This window comes from Rana temporaria, chromosome 12 (assembly GCF_905171775.1).
Source record: "Rana temporaria chromosome 12, aRanTem1.1, whole genome shotgun sequence".
In the NCBI taxonomy this organism is placed as follows: Eukaryota; Metazoa; Chordata; class Amphibia; order Anura; family Ranidae; genus Rana; species Rana temporaria.
This window is the reverse complement of record NC_053500.1, coordinates 145,254,220-145,274,120: the sequence shown is the minus strand read 5'-3', so window position 1 is coordinate 145,274,120 and position 19,901 is coordinate 145,254,220. Positions and strand designations below refer to the sequence as shown.

The following is a 19,901-nucleotide window of genomic DNA, read 5'->3' as shown; positions in this document are numbered from 1 at the left end:
AGCGCAGAAAATTTGCGCGGGCGCAGGGCAAAAACACTGCCCTGTGCCTGCGTAAGAAAGGCGCAGATTCTTACTGAATCTGGGCCATAGTATATATAATATTTTTTTTTTCTATGCAGAAATGTTTTGCTTTTCATTAATTTCTATTTTAAATTGAATGGGTTGTTTTATAAGGAGAGGGGTCACATACACTGGTCACATGATGCCTCCTACTTCCTCCTTTGGTATGAGACTTGTCCTTCTACTCCAGTAATTACGGTCCCCCCCCCTCCCCTGGCGGGCGCCTGGGACAATGGCAGCGCTTTCCGTCTCCTTGGAGTCGCACAACAATAGGGAGAAAGTTGTGAAAACAGCAGCAGCTCCGGGATTGAATGTGTGACGGGCAGAGCCGGCCAACAAGCGCTGATTTCCCCGGCTCACAATGGGCGCGCTCGCCGCCGCCACCGCGAAAACTTGTTAGATTTTATTATTTTTTACATTTTAGAGACTTAAAGAAAAAAGGGAGAGGCCTGTCCCTTTAAACGCCGGTGACCCGCCATGGAAGTCTCCGAACTGGATCTGCGTTTGGCCCCGGACCTTCGCTGCGAGAACCGGACCTCCAAGGTGCCCCTCTGCCAGGCCTGCGAGACCTGCGTCCTGGCCGCGCAAGTGGCCGCCGCCAAAGAATGGTTCCCGCGGGCCGGCGACCGATCCCAAAGGAGGTTCCTGTTCGGGGTGGTGCGGCGGATGAAGGGCGCCGACCTGCTGGCGTTCGTGGAGAAGGCGCTCCAGCCGGCGCTGGGGAAGGACTTCACCTACAGCCGGTCCCGGATCAACCCCAGCCTGGCGCGCGACCTCGCCACCGCCGGCTCGGACCGGGGGCTGGACCGGCGGCGGCTGCGGCAGTTCATGGTGGAGACCTGGGACTGGGTGAAGGGCGGGTCCTACTGGAGCAAAGCCAACTACGCCCTGCAGCTGCTGCAGATGTGCGACCCGCACCTGCTGCACAGCGCCGCCAACCTAATCCACGTGCTCATCGTCCAGCAGAGGCAGCGAGGAGGTAAATGAGAACCCGGTCTAGGCTTGGTTCACACCTATGCGTTTTTCAGTGCGTTTTTTAGTTTTGCAGACAGTCCACGTAACATTGTTCCCTATGGGTCACGTTCACATTTGTGCGTTTTTTTTGGAAACGATCAGAGACTTTTTTCCCCCCACAGCAGGTTGCATTTTTGGTTCTATATAGGCTTCAATTAAAACGCATCAAAAACACATTTTTTTGGTTAGTTTAGGTGTTAGGCTTGCCGAAGGTTGGAAGGACACAAAATATCGTCCCTGGGGGGGGGGGGGGGTTCCCCTTAGTCTGCCTGTAAAGTAGTGCATCTGTCTGATGTGTTTTACAGCGCCGCAGCAACATGACATTTCTAAAGGAATATAAATGTCACTTAAAATTGCTTGCGGCTTCAATGTATTGCCAGATCCCAGCAACATAGATAGAAATCTAGGAAAAAAATCTGCGTGCCCCCCCCCCCCCCCCTGGCGAATTACACGCCAAAATGTAAAAAAAAAATGGAGTGAGTGCCCCCCAAAATCCATACCAGACTCTTATCTGAGCATGCAGCCTGGAGGACAGCGAGCATCACCCCCCCCCTCACCGGAACCATCACATGCCCTCAACATGGGGAGTCGCCACTGAACCCGTATGTGTCCAACGTCATGTTACGGATAAATGTGAGGGTTAAATGTTACGGTTAAATGTTACGGTTAAATGTTAGGTTTAGGGTTAAATGTTAGGGTTAGGGTTTAATGTTAGGGTTAAATGTTAGGGTTAGGGTTAACTGTTAGGGTTAGGTTTAAATGTTATGGATAAATGTTAGGGTTAACTGTTATGGTTAGGGTTAATGGTTATTGTTAGGGTTAGAATACACCACTGTGGGAGGTTGGGGTGGGGGGACAATGTGGGAGCTGAGGAGCACTGTGAGAGATTGGGGGCACCCCGGATCACTATGGAGCGGTGGAGGCTCTACAGCAGGCTGGGAGGCAGGGTGGCACTGTGGGCTCTCAGGGGGACTGAGGGCACTGTAAGCCACTATGGGAGGTTGGGGCGGGGGGCACTATGGAAGCTGAGGAGCACTGTGAGAGATTGGGGTCACTATGGAGCGGTGGAGGCTCTACAGCAGGCTGGGAGGCAGGGTGGCACTGTGGGCTCTCAGTGGGACTGAGGGCACTGTAAGCCACTATGGGAGGTTGGGGCGGGGGGCACTATGGAAGCTGAGGAGCACTGTGGGAGATTGGGGGCACCCTGGGTCACTATGGAGCGGTGGAGGCTCTACAGCAGGCTGGGAGGCACTGTGGGCTCTCAGGGGGACTGAGGGCACTGTAAGCCACTGTGGGAGGTTGGGGCGGGGGGCACTATGGAAGCTGAGGAGCACTGTGGGAGATTGGGGTCACCCCGGGTCACTATGGAGCGGTGGAGGCTCTACAGCAGGCAGGGTGGCACTGTGGGCTCTCAGGGGGACTGAGGGCACTGTAAGCCACTGTGGGAGGTTGGGGTGGGGGGGGGGCACTATGGTAGCTGAGGAGCACTGTGTGAGATTGGGCCGCCCCCCCCCCCCAATGTGGAATGTGGTTGGCCTTATATGAGTTGGTAGCATAGACTTCACCTGAGACCCAATCACAGGTCAGATTTTTGTAATTGCCTCTCCAGACTCCCAGAAGGAACCATTCGGAGCTGATGAAATGGGCCATTCGGAAGAGACTGACCACACCGCACAAGACGACCCGTCTCTAATGGTGGTCCCCACTTCCTTCCAGTCCACATCGGGAGTCAGAAAGTACAAAGACTTCATCCGCTGCCTCCCGGTGCACCTCTCCAAGAAGATCCTGGGTATGTCCATGAATTGCCGTACCATGCTGGGCCCACCAGACAGGAGACCTCTAGGCACCGGCCAACGGCAGCACAACATTTATGTTCATATTTAAAGTGTATTTCTATCCAGTGTAGGGTGGAGTGGGGAAGTCTAGCGCACCCCCCTAGGGAGCCGCTGGTGAAACTGATACTTTTTCCCCCAGATTAGTGCATGCAAAGCCAGGCACACTGCATTTTCTTCCACTTTCACTGGCTCGAAAGAACAGTCTAGGGGTGTCTTTTTAGTTGTTATTTTTTTGGAACAATAAATTTGGATGGGGGGATATCCCAAAACTGATGAGTTGAACACTTTGATGACCATTCTCTAGCTTCCTGGGTTCCATAACAGATGTCCCACAGAACCTCTAATGCTTGGCAGGTGACTAGGGCTTTTCCCAAAAGACCAAACGCAGCACACAGTCACTAACTTCCCACACGGGGGGGTAATTTACTCACACAGGATCATCGGTTACCTCTTTCCGATATCCACTGGGCACTCTATACTGAGGTAGACATGAACCTACACCATCATAGGACAACTGGACACCTTTCCCCCAACTTCCTCCTGGTACTTTCCAGTGAGCTTCTCCAGACCCAAATGAACACCAGAACTAAACTTTGCGAATAGGCCCCCCCAATTTACCTGTCTTGTAAATGACGCCTCCAGTAATCCTGCCCCCAGGGGTCTCCTCCTGCAGGACTGGACCCAGGAACCCTACTGCTCTTATCTCAGGCCCTAGAGTCTAGACTATTTATGGACTTCCCCATCACCTTCTGGGCACACCTCCCTAGGGATTGGCTGGAGTGCCGTAAATATTCAGGCTGCTTACACTGTTCTTACTTTGACTTTAATTCTGATTTCTCTAGAATACAGGGGGAAGCAATCAAAGCAGCAACCTGTGAGAGCCTGAGCAGACCTGAGTAATCAATCTGTGGTCCACTGATTACAGAGGGGAAAACTAAATCTACCTAACAATCTACACTATTCTAGGAGGGGGGCTACAAAAGGATTAGAACCCCCTGTGCTGCTCAGTATCTTCACTCGGGTCCACCAGCCAAACTTATTAGTACTGGCCCCAGGGGGGGGGGGGGATTGCCCCTCATCCCCAAGCTCAGTTCCCCCCTGTGCCTGCTGTAAGTGGGAAAATACCTGTTGTGGTTTTCTTCTTCCCATAATCCCCTGCAGTCAGCCTTTGAGTGGTTCAAAAACTGAACGTAAGTCTTGGGAACACCTCTTGGTGGCCAATGGATGTAAGGGACATTGGCCAATTTAGGGAATTATGTTGATGCCGGCAGTCAGGGGCGTGGCTAGGTCTGCAAAAGATCTGGGGCTAGAGCCCATAGCAGCGGTAACCAACCTTTTTGCAGGCCCAAGGGGTGAGGGGGGCACGTGGGTGGTAAGCAATTTTTCGCGGGCAATGGCTGGTGTTGGCACTTCAATCATCATGGCCGCACCTCCAACATTGAAGAGGCCCGGCTGTGAGGGTGGAAGAGCAGTGATGCAGGGCGGGCGCCCGTTTGCTTCGCTCATCCGCCTGCCCGGCTCTCTCATGCATTCCGCCTGCTTGCCGCACTCTCCGCCTGGCTGCAGAGAGGCCACAGCCCGCTGGTTAGGCAGGGACCCCTGCGGTAAGAGACTCAGGGCTATGGGCCACAGATTCGGGGCTATAGCCCCAGTAGCCACCCCCTAGTGACGCCACTGCCGGAAACTGTAGAAATGACCAGAGCTACTCATATAAGGCACAAAGGATCATTGGGTAAGAACTGCCCCCATTTTCTGTTTTCTAAGTTCTCCTCTGGATTGTTCCATCTCATTCTGTTGACAGGGTACCTGAAGAAGAAGCACCTCTTCAGCTGTTTGTCCGTGTCCCGTCATTGGTGTTATGTGACAAAGGAGCTTTTCCTGGATCTAGAAGCCGAGACGTTGGTGCGGAATGAAGCCATGATCCTTCAGGTAAGGGTCTTCAACATCAGGGCTGGTGGATCATTTCGTTTAGACCAAAATGTGGTCCTGGTCATCAGAGGCGGCTCTAGGCTTTGTGAGGCCTTAGGCAAAACTTGACACGGGGCCCCCACTCACGCCCATGATGGGAAAAATAATTCAAGGACAAGAGCCTCTTCCCCACAACCCTGGCCAGTGGTTGTGGGGGTCTGTGGGCAGAGGGCTTATTCGAAATCTGGAAGCCCCCTTTAACAAGGCGGCCCCCAGATCCTGCTCTTTAATTACTAAGAGGCAGGGGCCACCTGGTGTTGCGCCCCCCTTGTGACGTCATTGACTGAGGGCATGCTGGGTCATTGACGTCACAAGGGGTGGTGTCACCGATATTCACTTGTTGTTAGGGACGCTGGCGGCCCCGCTCCTGAGTCAGGGCTCTTAATGCTGCCTGAGCACAGCAGCGTTAGGGACCCCTGTCCCTCAAAACTGGGGTAATGCATTGGCTAAGTTAGGCGGCCCCTGTGAGTGCGAGGAAAAAAATTAGTTCCGCATTGACTTCAATGGCATGCAATACCGCATGCGGCCAGAGGCGGGGGGTGTCGGAGAGCCTAGGAAACAGCCGGAAAGGCCCGGGGACAGCTTGGCTGACCTCTGGATTGGCTCATGAATGGAGTCTTTGCGAACGTCGCCGATCGAAGGCGTTTGATCCGGCGCCCCCCCACCTCAGGCCAAACGCGGTACTGCACACCGATTTGGCCTGAATCCTGCTAGTTTTGCGAGACAACGCTCGCAAACCGAGTTACGATCTTTCTAAATACACAGCGCTCGTATTGCGAAAGGCTCGTTAACCGCGTTACTCGCAATCCGAGGTTCCACCGTAATAAGTTAACACAACAGATCAACATAAAATGCAGTCTTTTCCTAACATCCCTATAGCCCCCTAACTCAGACTTGTGGCTGCCCCAGCATACCTGCACAGGAATAAATCCATAATGACATAATGAGTCCAAGACAGTAGTATCCAGGATTGCCATCTTCAAGGCCGACTGCAAGCCCCAGCAGTCCCTTCAGGCAATAGCAGGGTCCTGAGGGCAGATGTGCCGCGATTGACATTCCGGCCTCGGCATCAGAGCAGGCCAACAGGACGGAGTCCGGCAACGCTTCCGACAAAAGAAAACCATCCTCGTTGTAAAAGGGAATGTCTTCAAACAAATAGTAGTGGCCAATCAGATTTCTGTACCTGTTTAACCCACGGTCCAAAATTTTGAATATTTCTTTTACATTCCCGATGTCTACCTTTTTTTTGTACTTTAATCTTGAGATCCCGAATATTGTGGATTGGAAAGAATTAAAAAGCCGCAATGCAAAATAAATTTCACTCATCGACTAAATTTTAAGATAAAGAATCAAACAATTTTCTTTAATACTTTTTTGTTTCTTCTCAGGGGACGTCCTACAAAGGAGTCAGTGTCTCCTATGCTAAAGTGCAACCAGTGCCCGTGCCCAAAGTCGGAGAGGATGGCAACGTTCTACCAAGGCTGGAGAAGTATTACAAAGATGTAAAGGTGAGTCTAGGGACATTCTTCTCACTGATCACCAATGTAAGGGACATTCTTCTCACTGATCACCAATGTAAGGGACATTCTTCCCACTGATCACCAATGTAAGGGACATTCTTCTCACTGATCACCAATGTAAGGGACATTCTTCTCACTGATCACCAATGTAAGGGACATTCTTCTCACTGATCACCAATGTAAGGGACATTCTTCTCACTGATCACCAATGTAGGGACATTCTTCCCACTGATCACCAATGTAAGGGACATTCTTCTCACTGATCACCAATGTAAGGGACATTCTTCTCATTGATCACCAATGTAAGGGACATTCTTCTCACTGATCACCAATGTAAGGGACATTCTTCTCACTGATCACCAATGTAAGGGACATTCTTCTCACTGATCACCAATGTAAGGGACATTCTTCTCACTGATCACCAATGTAAGGGACATTCTTCTCACTGATCACCAATGTAAGGGACATTCTTCTCACTGATCACCAATGTAAGGGACATTCTTCCCACTGATCACCAATGTAAGGAACATTCTTCCCACTGATCACCAATGTAAGGGACATTCTTCTCACTGATCACCAATGTAAGGGACATTCTTCTCACTGATCACCAATGTAAGGGACATTCTTCCCACTGATCACCAATGTAAGGGACATTCTTCTCACTGATCACCAATGTAAGGAACATTCTTCTCACTGATCACCAATGTAAGGAATATTCTTCCCACTGATCACCAATGTAAGGGACATTCTTCTCACTGATCACCAATGTAATGGACATTCTTCTCACTGATCACCAATGTAAGGGACATTCTTCTCACTGATCACCAATGTAAGGGACATTCTTCCCACTGATCACCAATGTAAGGAACATTCTTCTCACTGATCACCAATGTAAGGGACATTCTTCTCACTGATCACCAATGTAAGGAACATTCTTCTCACTGATCACCAATGTAAGGAATATTCTTCCCACTGATCACCAATGTAAGGGACATTCTTCTCACTGATCACCAATGTAATGGACATTCTTCTCACTGATCACCAATGTAAGGGACATTCTTCTCACTGATCACCAATGTAAGGGACATTCTTCCCACTGATCACCAATGTAAGGAACATTCTTCTCACTGATCACCAATGTAAGGGACATTCTTCTCACTGATCACCAATGTAAGGAACATTCTTCCCACTGATCACCAATGTAAGGGGACATTCTTCCCACTGATCACCAATGTAAGGAACATTCTTCCCACTGATCACCAATGTAAGGAACATTCTTCTCACTGATCACCAATGTAAGGAACATTCTTCCCACTGATCACCAATGTAAGGAACATTCTTCTCACTGATCACCAATGTAAGGGACATTCTTCTCACTGATCACCAATGTAAGGGACATTCTTCTCACTGATCACCAATGTAAGGAACATTCTTCTCACTGATCACCAATGTAAGTGACATTCTTCTCACTGATCACCAATGTAAGTGACATTCTTCTCACTGATCACCAATGTAAGGGACATTCTTCCCACTGATCACCAATGTAAGGGACATTCTTCTCACTGATCACCAATGTAAGTGACATTCTTCTCACTGATCACCAATGTAAGTGACATTCTTCTCACTGATCACCAATGTAAGGGACATTCTTCCCACTGATCACCAATGTAAGGGACATTCTTCTCACTGATCACCAATGTAAGTGACATTCTTCTCACTGATCACCAATGTAAGGGACATTCTTCTCACTGATCACCAATGTAAGGAACATTCTTCTCACTGATCACCAATGTAAGGGACATTCTTCCCACTGATCACCAATGTAAGGGACATTCTTCTCACTGATCACCAATGTAAGGGACATTCTTCTCACTGATCACCAATGTAAGGGACATTCTTCCCACTGATCACCAATGTAAGGGACATTCTTCTCACTGATCACCAATGTAAGGGACATTCTTCTCACTGATCACCAATGTAAGGGACATTCTTCCCACTGATCACCAATGTAAGGGACATTCTTCTCACTGATCACCAATGTAAGGAACATTCTTCTCACTGATCTCATGTGTTGTGTTCCGCAGCCCGGGGAAAGTGTGGAAGCCGCGTATGTCGAGACCGAGACGGAGACGGAGTTCCTGGAGGAAAGAAACGTCTTCTGTGGATCATACAATGTTCTCATTCTTACCGGACAGTAAGTCACCTGACCCGACTCTTATCACCTATTACTAAATCTCACTATCAACCCATTACTGCTGGTGGTTGCAACAGAGAAAGTTACGGTGAATTGAGAGACACAACAACCTTCCCTTACAAAGTTGTCACCAGAACAGGTGTCCCCATTGGAGGATTCCATATCTATGCTTGTTGACCACCATACCTAAATATGTGATTCTTATTAGACATGTGCAATTCGTTTAGTTCCGAATTCTTTTTTTAACGAATTATGACAAATTCGTTAATTCCGAAATTTACAGAAAAAAATTATTTCCGAACTTTCGAATTTCCGAATTTCTGAATTTTCAGAAATTTGGAATTTCAGAAATTTGGAAATTCGGAAATTAGAATTTCGGAATACAGTACAACCTTGGTTTGAGAGCGTTTTGCAAGACAAGCAAAAATATTTTAATAAATTTTGCCTTGATATACAAGCGATGTCTTGAAAAAACCGAATGTAACGAAAATGAGCGAATTTTTCGGCAGTGCACACAATTGTTCTGACTTTTCTCTGTCCAGGGGCGATCCACACCGGGTGATCCATTTTGCCGGGGGGCAGCTGGTTGCTGCCGGCTCTACGGACCGGAGAGTGAAGATTTACGATATGGTGGAGATGGCCCAGGTCCCGCCTCTCATTCAGGGCCACAGCGGAAGTATCCGCGTCGTCCACTTATGTGAAGAAAGAGGCTTCGTGTTCAGCGCGGGATTCGATCTCAGTATCAGGTACCAGAAAAAAAAAACACACACACATGATAGAAATGTTATAAAATAAGATTCAGTGAGGAAAATAAGTATTTGACCCCCTTAGTAGTTGGGGGAGGGTCCTTGTTGGGAAGCACAGAGGTCAGACGTTTCTTGCAGTTGGTGATCAGGTCTCCACACATCTCAGGAGGGATTTTGGTCCTCTCTTCTTTACAGATCTTCTCTAAAGCCCTGTACACACGCTCAGTTTTCTCAGCGGTAAAAAGTCCGCCGGGAAAACCGAGGGGAGAACCCGGCAGGAAAACTGCCATGAGCAAGGTCGGTGCTATCACTAGGCAAACTAGGCAGCCGCCACTGGTGTTCCTACTCTCTTCTCTCTGCAGCAAGCATCTAAAGTCTCAGCATCAGCAGGCAGCCGCTCTTTTTGCATGTAGCGTCAGAGGCGCAGTGGCGGCAGAGGACTGTGGCTCGGATTCAGATACAATTGTTACGTTCACGTCGAAACCAATGACGTCCTTGCGGCGTACTTTGGAGCAATGCACACTGGGAAATTCCACGGACGGCGCATGCGCCGTTCCGCAAAAACGTCAATCACGTCGGGTCACAGTAGTTTTACATAAAACACGCCCCCTGATACAAATTTGAATTAGGCGGGCTTACGCCGGCCGATTTACGCTACGCCGCAACTTACGGAGCAAGTGCTTTGAGAATACAGCACTTGCCCGTCTAAGTTGCGGCGGCGTAACGTAAATCGGATACGTTGCGCCGCCGCAGAGATACGCCGCTGGACGTGAATCTGGGCCTTGGTCACCCTACCCGGGACCCAGGACAGACATGGGCAATCCGGGACACGTGGTCACCATACCCGGGACCCAGGACAGACATGGCCAATCCGGGACACGTGGTCACCCTACCCGGGACCCAGGACAGACATGGCCAATCCGGGACACGTGGTCACCATACCCGGGTCCCAGGACAGACATGGGCAATCCGGGGCACGTGGTCACCATACCCGGGACCCAGGACAGACATGGGCAATCCTGGGAACGTGGTCACCATACCCGGGACCCAGGACAGACATGGGCAATCCGGGACACGTGGTCACCCTACCCGGGACCCAGGACAGACATGGGCAATCCCGGACACATGGTCACCATACCCGGGACCCAGGACAGACATGGGCAATCCGGGACACGTGGTCACCCTACTCTACCTGCAAAGGTCCAACAGGCTACCCTCATATATATATTCTCTTGCAGGCAGTGGAAGCTCCAGACCGGGGTGTGCCTCCGAATCTTTCATGGCCATATGAAGACCATAACGTGCCTGGATGTACGAGAGGATCTGCTGGTCTCCGGAGCGAAGGACGGCCATGTCAAAGGTTAGGTAATCCCGAGACAGACCTTCAATTTCACCCTGGGCTTCAGCTTGAGGGTTTTTTTTTTTTTTTTTAACCAATGGAAAGCTCGTTTCTAGGTATTAAAACGTGCGAAGAACATACAATCTATTCTATTTTTTTTTTTTTATTCTATTGTTTTATTTTCTATTATTTTCTTTTCTATTCTATTTGAATTTTGAAAGATGGCTATATTCTTTCTATTTTCTTTTATTCTATTTTTTTCTATTCTATTAAAAATTTTAATTTCAGAAGACGGCTGTATTCTTTCTATTTTATTCTATTCTAATTTATTACATTTTTTTTGTAGTCTATAAAAAAAAAATCCATTCTATTATCTTCCTTTATTTTGTACCCTGTTATTTTTTTTTCTATTCTATTCTGTTTTATGCTACGCTTTTCGAAATTAGAATTTCAGAAGGCGGCGTATTCTTTGTCATTTTTTTTCTAGTGGCATGGGGTCCTCAGGCAGTGCCCAAGTGCCCGAATGGTCAGTCCGCCCCTGCTTCTGAATGGACACGCCATAACGCGTGTTAACCATAAAGGAACGCCTCATTGTGCACGGGGCCCTCAAAATTTTATCGGTAGGCTGGGGACACCCAAAGGTGCGCAGGAACAGACCAAACTCCGAGGTTGGTGGTGGGAGCAGATCCAAGATAGGACAAGGAAGTCCCCAAGTGTCTTGCAAACTCCATTGCATCCCTATCCCCCCCTCAGCATCTTATCAATTTGTTATCATTTCCCTCCTAACAGTGTGGAACATCACCACCGGGAAATGCCTGAGGACCTTCAAGCACAAGGACCCCGTACTGGCGGTGAAAATGAAGGATCAGACTGTGATTAGCGGCTGTGAGAAGGGGCTGGTGAAAATCTGGCACAACGAATCGGCACAATTAATCAAGGTGAGGGAGTCACTAATGTCGTGTCATGATTCAACGTCAGCCAAGAGTCTTAGGTTCAGAGTCCCCCTTACATTAGGGTACCTATCAGAGTTCCCCTTTACTTCAGTGTCACCATAAAACCTCCCTTTCAGTAGAGTCTGTCATAGGAGTCTCCACTGATATCGGAATAATCATCAGAGTACCTCCTTACATCAGGGTTCTCATCATAGCCCCCCCCTTCTTTTTGGGGGGGCGCAAACGAAAAAAAAAAATGCAGCCTCACTGTGCCATCAAACGCAGCCACTGTGCTATCAATTGTCACCACTGTGCCATGCCATCAAACGCAGCCACTGTGCCCCTCAATTGTCGCCACTGTGCCATGCCATCAAACGCAGCCACTGTGGCATCAATTGTCACCACTGTGCCATGCCATCAAACGCAGCCACTGTGCCATCAATTGTCACCACTGTGCCATGCCATCAAACGCAGCCACTGTGCCCCTCAATTGTCGCCACTGTGCCAATTGTCACCAGTTGTCTTTGCACTATTTGTAAACCTGTTGAAACGATTATAAAAACTTTTTTTTTTTATGAACTATTGAACAGAACTTTCCCCAAAAATCTCTACTAAAATTCGTTCTCATTTTCTATGTTTCCCTTTAGACATTAACAGGCCACCAGGGAGCAATAAAGTGCCTTTCCTTTGATCCATGGCATTTGGTATCAGGTGGCGCAGACGGATACGCCATTGCCTGGAGCATGCTGGGAAGCTTTCAGAAGCGACTGATGACCTTCAGGCATCCAAAGTAAGGGGTTCGTCCTTCTTAGTTTACATTGAAGGCAACGAGTGCCTGTATGGTGGGCAGAGACATTCAGTATTTGATCATTTAATTGATATTTATAGCTGACCATGTGAGGGGAACCAATTTGGCAACTGAACTCTATTAAGGACACGCCGTGGTAAAAATAGAGAGGCCACCATGCCACCACGCTGAGCTTTATAACATTAAAAACTAGTATAAGTTCATCGCTTTCTGAGATGGGAAAGAGGAACGCCTTTAATGATGTGCTCTGTGCTCCTTGTGGCTCCTGGGATATGCATGTCACAAAACCCGGGGGGCATAGTCTTCCATTCACAAAAGGAGGAGGGGGTCATCGGGAGGCCCACCAGCAGAGCAGGAGGAACTGTCCGCCTCCCGATGGCGTCACATAAGAACATGGTGGCGTGGGACCCTGTGTTCTTGTGTGACGTCATTAGGAGGCCCACTGGCTAAGCCCAGAGGAACTGGCAGCCTCCTAATGACATCACACAAAAGCACAGTGGTGTGGGACCCCGTGTTCTTGTGTGACGTCATCAGGAGGCCTATCGGCTGAGCCCAGAGGAACTGGCAGCCTCCTAATGACATCACACAAAAGCACAGTGGTGTGGGACCCCGTGTTCTTGTGTGACGTCATCAGGAGGCCTATCGGCTGAGTCTGGATTAACTGGCAGCCTCCCAATGATGTCACAGAAGAACGCTGTGGCGTGGAAACCCGTGTTCTTGTGTGACATCATCTGGAGGCCCACCGGTTGAGCACAGAGGAACTGGCAGCCTCCCAATGACCTCACACAAAAGCACAGTGGTGTGGGACCCGGTGTTCTTGTGTGACATCATCAGGAGGCCCATCGGCTGAGCCCAGAGGAACTGGCAGCCTCCCAATGGCGTCACACAAGAACACAGTGGCATGGGACCCCGTGTTCTTGTGTGTCGTCATCCGGAGGCCCACCGGCTGAGCCCAGAGGAACTGGCAGCCTCCCAATGACGTCATACAAGAATGCCGTGGTGAGGGACCCCGTGTTCTTGTGTGACGTCATCAGGAGGCCTATCGGCTGAGTCTGGATTAACTGGCAGCCTCCCAATGATGTCACAGAAGAACGCGGTGGCGTGGAAACCCGTGTTCTTGTGTGACGTCATCCGGAGGCCCACCGGCTGAGCACAGAGGAACTGGCAGCCTCCCAATGACCTCACACAAAAGCACAGTGGTGTGGGACCCGGTGTTCTTGTGTGACGTCATCAGGAGGCCCATCGGCTGAGCCCATAGACACTGGCAGACTTCCGATGATGTCACACAGGAACACAGTGGCGTGGGACCCTGTGTTCTTGTGTTATGTTATCGGGAGGCCCATCAGCTGAGCCTCGAGGAACTGGTAGCCTCCCGGTGATTCACACAGGAACACAGTGGCCTCCCGATGATGTCACAGAAGAACACGGTGGCGTGGGACCCAGTGTTCTTGTGTGACGTCATCTGGAGGCCCACCGGCTAAGCCCAGAGGAACTGGCAGCCTTCCGATGATGTCGCACAAGAATGCAGTGGTGAGGGACCATGCGTTCTTGTGTGACGTCATCTGGAGGCCCACCGGCTGAGCCCGGAGGAACTGCCAGCCTTCCAATGATGTCACACAAAAAACACAGTGGCGTGAGAGTCCGTGTTCTTGTGTGATGTCTTGGGGAGGCCCACCGGCTGAGCCCAGAGGAACTGACAGCCTCCCAATGAAGTCACATAGGAACACGGGGGCGTGGGACCCTGTGTTCTTGTGTGACGTCATCAGGAGGCCCACCGGCTGAGCCCAGAGGAACTGGCAGCCTCCCAATGGCGTCACACAAGAACACAGTGGCATGGGACCCCGTGTTCTTGTGTGACGTCATCCGGAGGCCCACCGGCTGAGCCCAGAGGAACTGGCAGCCTCCCAATGACGTCATACAAGAATGACGTGGTGAGGGACCCCGTGTTCTTGTATGACATCATCGGGAGACTGCCAGTTCTTCCGAGCTCAGCTGGCAGGCTTCCCCCTCCTCCTTTTGTGGCAGAGAAGAAGAGGATCCCAGCAGGACAATAAATATCTAAAATTGTACATAACCCTCATCCCAGTATGAATAAAAAAAATGGGGCAAGGGGAGGGTGAAGATCCGCTTTAATTAGGTACACCGCAACATGTTAGGAATCTATCCGCGCCGACATATGAAGTTATTTTACGTATTTTTTTTCCAGGGAGGTGATGTGTTTGGAGTTCCTCTACCTCAGAGTCATTACAGGCTGCGCAGATGGAAAAATCCGCGTGTTTAACTTCCTCAATGGGGACTGCCTCCGAGTTATGAGGGCCAATAGCAGAGCAGACCCCGTCGCCAATATGTGCATTCGCGATAACAGGTGAAAGTTTCTTTATTGCAGCAGACAATTAGAAAAACAAAACAATGCAAACAATGCAGAAATAATCAGTATACAACAATGCAACTATATCCTAAACCAGTGATGGCGAACCTTGGCACCCCAGATATGTTGGAACTACATTTCCCATGATGCTCATGCACTGCAGTGTAATTGAGCATTATAGGAAATGTAGTTCCAAAACATCTGGGGTGCCAAGGTTCGCCATCACTGGCCTAAACTGACTTTCTTTTCTTCTGGCCTTCCCTTGTAGAATGGTCATAAATGTCCTGACCAGCATCATGATCTTCCAGTTCGAGGAGGTGTCGTGGGATTACTCACAGACATCGGAAAGAGTGGACACCCTCAAAGAACGGGAAAGGTTTCACTCCTCCCCCATCCGGGTCAGGCCTTACAGTTATGTCCGAGCCCAGAGAATGAAACGAGTTGGATCCAGCAACCGGAAGATCTACCAGATGAATGAGGAGGAGGAGGAGATGAAGGCCAAGACTCAACTGTCCCACCACGCTCGAAGCTTGTCTGCTAGAAGCACTAAAAGAGCTCATGGTATTGTAATGTTTTAAGATACATTATTTATTGTAACTATAAGAAATTGAGGAAAGACTGGATGACCTACCTCATAAAAATTTGCCAAGATTTGAACCAAATTTGCCAAGATTTTGACAAAATTTGCCAAGATTTTGACAAAATTTGCCAAGATTTTGACAAAATTTGCCAAGATTTTGACAAAATTTGCCAAGATTTTGACAAAATTTGCCAAGATTTTGACAAAATTTGGACAAAATTTGCCAAGATTTTGACAAAATTTTCCAAGATTTGCCAAGATTTTGACAAAATTTGCCATATTCTAGAGAAAAGGCTTTAAAACATATTAGACATAGTGCCGTAAACGCGTTGGTGGTTGGCTGTGTGATGGCACAAAAGAGTACACATCCTTACCTTGCTTCTTCTTAGAAAGAAAAAAACGACCCACCTGCTTGTATCCCTCTACCCCCACCATATTGTGCCCAACTCCATGCCAGAGGCCTTCCTATGACAAACCCCCGGCCATTAACCCTTACATTCAAAGAAAGGAATGTTCACACAAAATATATAGTTGATATATATATATATAGAAAAATATATTGATGACATAAGGCGTTTCACATTGCGTTGTAATTTTATTTCTTTTTTTCAGATCTACATTTGAAGTCTCTAAAGCCGGCGACGTGGCCTGAGCTGACCAATTACCGCAGGAGTTTTGCCTACATTGACTTACAGCCCGAGTTTTTCAAGAAGCCCCCATCAGCACGCCGGCCACAAACAGCGGGGCAAAGCATTGCAGATGTCTACAGCAGAGCGAGCACCGCGCCGCCCGCCAGGACTAAAGAGGATTCCGGTAGTTATATAGAACCCCATCAATACATCATAGAGTGTCATCTATGGTTATGTGGGCAATGCAAGATCTGAGTATTACCTGCAACCAACCTTAGCAGAGCAAACCAGGGACCAAACCACTGAGGACACCCAGAGGAAGGCCTGAGAGACTCCATGAAATAGTCTCTGCCATACGCAATTCTATGTTATATGATAGATCGATTATAGCAGGGGTGGCCGCTTCATTAGGGGAGCACTGGGGCGCACGGGTGCCGCCCCCCTAATCCATGCGCCCGTCCCCTAATCTACGTGCTCGCCTAGTGCCATCTTCTTAGCATCATGGGCCCCCGGGCAAAGAAATGCATTGGTGCCCCAACAATGAAGATGGTGACCTGTGGGGTGCTACGCTGTCTGAGTCAGAAGATGGAAGGGGAAGGGGATGGAGCCGATCTAGTTTTCCAGCCACATTGGCGGCACGCTCTGAATGTTGGGGCGGCCACTGATGTCACTGGTTGCTAGGCACCAGGCGGTTGCCAATTCTAGCAACCAGTGCAGTCGAGTGGCATGCCACAGCTTCGGCGGCTTGGTGCCCCTTCTCTGTGGCAGCTTACAGCGTCAGGGCATGGTGCAACTGCCTAGGATCGACCCTGCCTGTCCTGATGGGGCCCCATGGGCCCCTGGGCTGTGCCCAGGTGTGCCCACTGGATAAGATGGCCCTGTGCTCGCCCACCTAATCTACGTGCCGGACGCATGGATTTCAATGTTTTTTTTTTTTTTAAGCTTGTGATTAGAGCCTGAGGCACTGATTGGCTTCACAAAGGGTGGGGCCCAGGGGGGTGGTTGGGGCAGAGTACTGCGCCCTGAGCCCACTCAGTTGTGTGACAATGGGGAATAAACTCTGCTTCTTCTCCTCTCGGCCAATCAGGAGGCTGGTCTTAAGACCCAATTAGACTCGAGGAGATGGAGGATAGATAGACTGTCGGCGCTATATAAATCCTGTATAATAATAGATAGATAAATAAATAGGTACAATATAGATAGATAGATAGATAGATAGATAGATAGATAGATAGATAGATAGATAGATAGATAGATAGACTGTCTGTAAAAATTCTACAGTTCACTTCTATTTCTGCCCATTGTGTGTCTATGGACAGTCACACCTATATAACCTGACCAGAAGTTCCAACCAATCTATGAGGCCAGAAAATAAGCTCCACCTTGTATATACATCAAATAATAAGTCTTATGCCCCGTACACACCATCACTTTCTGCGATGTAAAAAAACGTCATTTTCAAAAACGTCAATTTAATTGACCGTGTGTGGGCAAAAACGTCGTTTTATGTCTTCTAAAAAACGACAGAAAAAAATTGAAGCATGCTTCAATTTTATGTGTCGTTTTTCAAAAGTGCACTTTTTACCTCACAGAAATTGACCGTGTGTAGCAAAAAACGTCGTTTTCTAAGACGTTTTTTCATCCACGCATGCCCAGAAGCTAGCTTCAATGCTAAAACGTGGTGGAACGTAACCTCACTTTGCAAGATCATTGTGAGAAAACGATGGTGTGTATGCAACTTCGTCTTTGAAAATTGAAGTTTCAAAAACGTCATTTTTTACTTCACAGAAAGTGTCGTTTTTTTTCATCACATAAAGTGATGGTGTGTACGCGGCATTAGTCCTGGGGGGGGGGGTTGAACCTTTCTGGGGTGTAAAGGTGAAGAAAGTATATAGAAAAGATCTCAGCACACAGAGATCAGGAACAGGTCAGGGGTTATGAAATGACATCTTCCTTCCAATTCCAGATGGAGAGTCGGGTTATGGTTCCCCCGGTCGCAAATCAGCCCTTTCCACCAGCCAGAGTGCGACCCTTCGTCGCATGAAAAGACGCGGTCCTCACACGCCAATGAGTCCCAACCAAATCCTCTTAAAAGTTGGCACCATACAGAATTTACAGAAGGGTGACAAGGTTGGGACCAACCTGGAGTACAACTCAAGGATCCGGGACGAATGGGGAGCTCCACCGTCCAACGACAAAGACGGAAAGGCGGTCGCACAATACTCCATAGAAAGCCAACAAGTTGACCTTTCCGCCCTTCTCCAGTATCTGAAGTCTTCTGCTGCCCCGATAGAGATGAGGACAATCATGACCGCCTTCGAAACTAGAAAGCTGAGCCTTAAAATGAACGAGTCCATTCACGGACCGGGCGTCCAGTCCACCATACCGGCCCCCACCATCCTGCGGCCCCAGACCAGTTTTACTTCTAGAAAGAAACAACGAAGCTTGGCTTTGCAGAGAAGGTCCACCTCCGCCGTGGAAACCAACGCAAAGAAAATTGGTTTGTATACGAGCCTCGAGACCCTCCAACCTCTACGAATGGTCATGGGCCAACGCCAAGAAAAGGCCGCTCCCCCGAAGAGCCGAGTGACCGCGCAGGTTGCATCTTTGGACCCGTACAGGGAGCGGGGAGGGTTCCGGCTCCTCACCGTCAAGCAGTTGAAGGAGTTCCAAGCACAGAAGATGCTGCAGCATAAAGAAGTGGAGGCCTTGACCCAGACCATGAAAACCAAGGAGAGCAAGAAGGCCTGGCTGATGAAGATCCAAGGGAAGAACATCGATGGCTTCACCAAGGAAGGAAAAATTGCAGTGCCTGAATTTGGGCCAGATGTATATCTATGACCGTGGTCCAAAGCTAGACCTCTAGGCCAGTGGTCTCCAAACTGCAAAGAGGGGTCCAGGGGAGGCCATTTGCTCGCCTTTATCTGGCCCTTGGGGCAATTATTCCTCCCACTGAGACCATCAAAAGGGCACTTTTCTTTCCACTGATACCAAAAAAATATATATATGTGTATATACAGTGCCCACTCAGAAAATGTGACAGGGTCTCTTTAAAGCTCACCCTCAATCACCCAGCAAAAAAAATAATAATAATATTATATATATAAATTATTTTATTCTTATGATTTATGATTTATTTTTATGATTTCCACTGTCATGTTAATTAAGAAACGTTGTGTCCTCATTCTGGTTCTGACATAAAAAAATTCAAAATCTATATTTATTTAAAAAAATATAAAAAAATAAAAAAAAGAAGAAAAATATATATATATTTTTGTCTTCTAAGTGGGCTTTACAGAGACCCTGTCACATTTCCTGAAAGGGGAAGGTACACAGTACTGTGTGTGTATATATATATATATATATATATAATGTGACAGGGTCTCTTTAATGCTCACACTCAATCACCCAGCAAAAAATAAATAAATAATATATAAATGATTTTATTGTTATGATTTCCACTGTTATGTTAATTAAGAGACTTTGTCACCTTGCCCGCTCAGAAAATGTGACAGGGTCTCTTTAATGCTCACCCTCAATCACCTAGCAAAAAATAACAAAATAAAAAATAAATATATAAATAATTGTATTCTTATGATTTTCACTGGCATGTCTATTAAGAAACGTTGTCGTCTTGCTGGCTCTGACATAAAAATATATATATATTTTTTCTTTTTATATTTTTTATAAATAAATATATATATATATATATATATATATATATATATATATATATATATATATATATAAAAATATATATAAAAAGAATATATATATATATATATATATATATATATATATATATATATTTTTTTTATTTTTATTTTTTTTGTCTTCTAAGTGGGCTTTAAAGAGACCCTGTCACATTTACTGAGAGGGCAAGGTACACAGTACTGTGTGTGTATATA

At 47.9% G+C, this 19,901-nt stretch overlaps 1 protein-coding gene across 1 annotated transcript; it reads left to right on the top strand.

The window, feature by feature from the left end:
- Positions 1 to 317: 317 nt before the first annotated feature.
- On the top strand, positions 318 to 18,978 carry CDRT1 (CMT1A duplicated region transcript 1). The gene is made up of 13 exons (XM_040331103.1): positions 318 to 1,039; positions 2,684 to 2,863; positions 4,711 to 4,838; positions 6,266 to 6,385; positions 8,482 to 8,591; positions 9,134 to 9,337; positions 10,576 to 10,697; positions 11,466 to 11,614; positions 12,256 to 12,398; positions 14,623 to 14,781; positions 15,053 to 15,345; positions 15,977 to 16,177; positions 17,960 to 18,978. Exons 1-13 carry the CDS (start codon positions 538 to 540, stop codon positions 18,832 to 18,834), a joined length of 3,186 nt encoding a protein of 1,061 aa, XP_040187037.1. The 5' UTR covers positions 318 to 537; the 3' UTR covers positions 18,835 to 18,978.
- Positions 18,979 to 19,901: the final 923 nt, after the last annotated feature.

Coding starts and splice junctions, on each gene's coding strand:
- CDRT1 (XM_040331103.1), top strand. CDS start 538: ATGGAAGTCTCCGAACTGGATCTGCGTTTGGCCCCGGACCTTCGCTGC. Junction 4,839..6,265: donor ATGAAGCCATGATCCTTCAG/GTAAGGGTCTTC, acceptor GTTTCTTCTCAG/GGGACGTCCTACAAAGGAGT. Junction 16,178..17,959: donor CAGGACTAAAGAGGATTCCG/GTAGTTATATAG, acceptor TTCCAATTCCAG/ATGGAGAGTCGGGTTATGGT.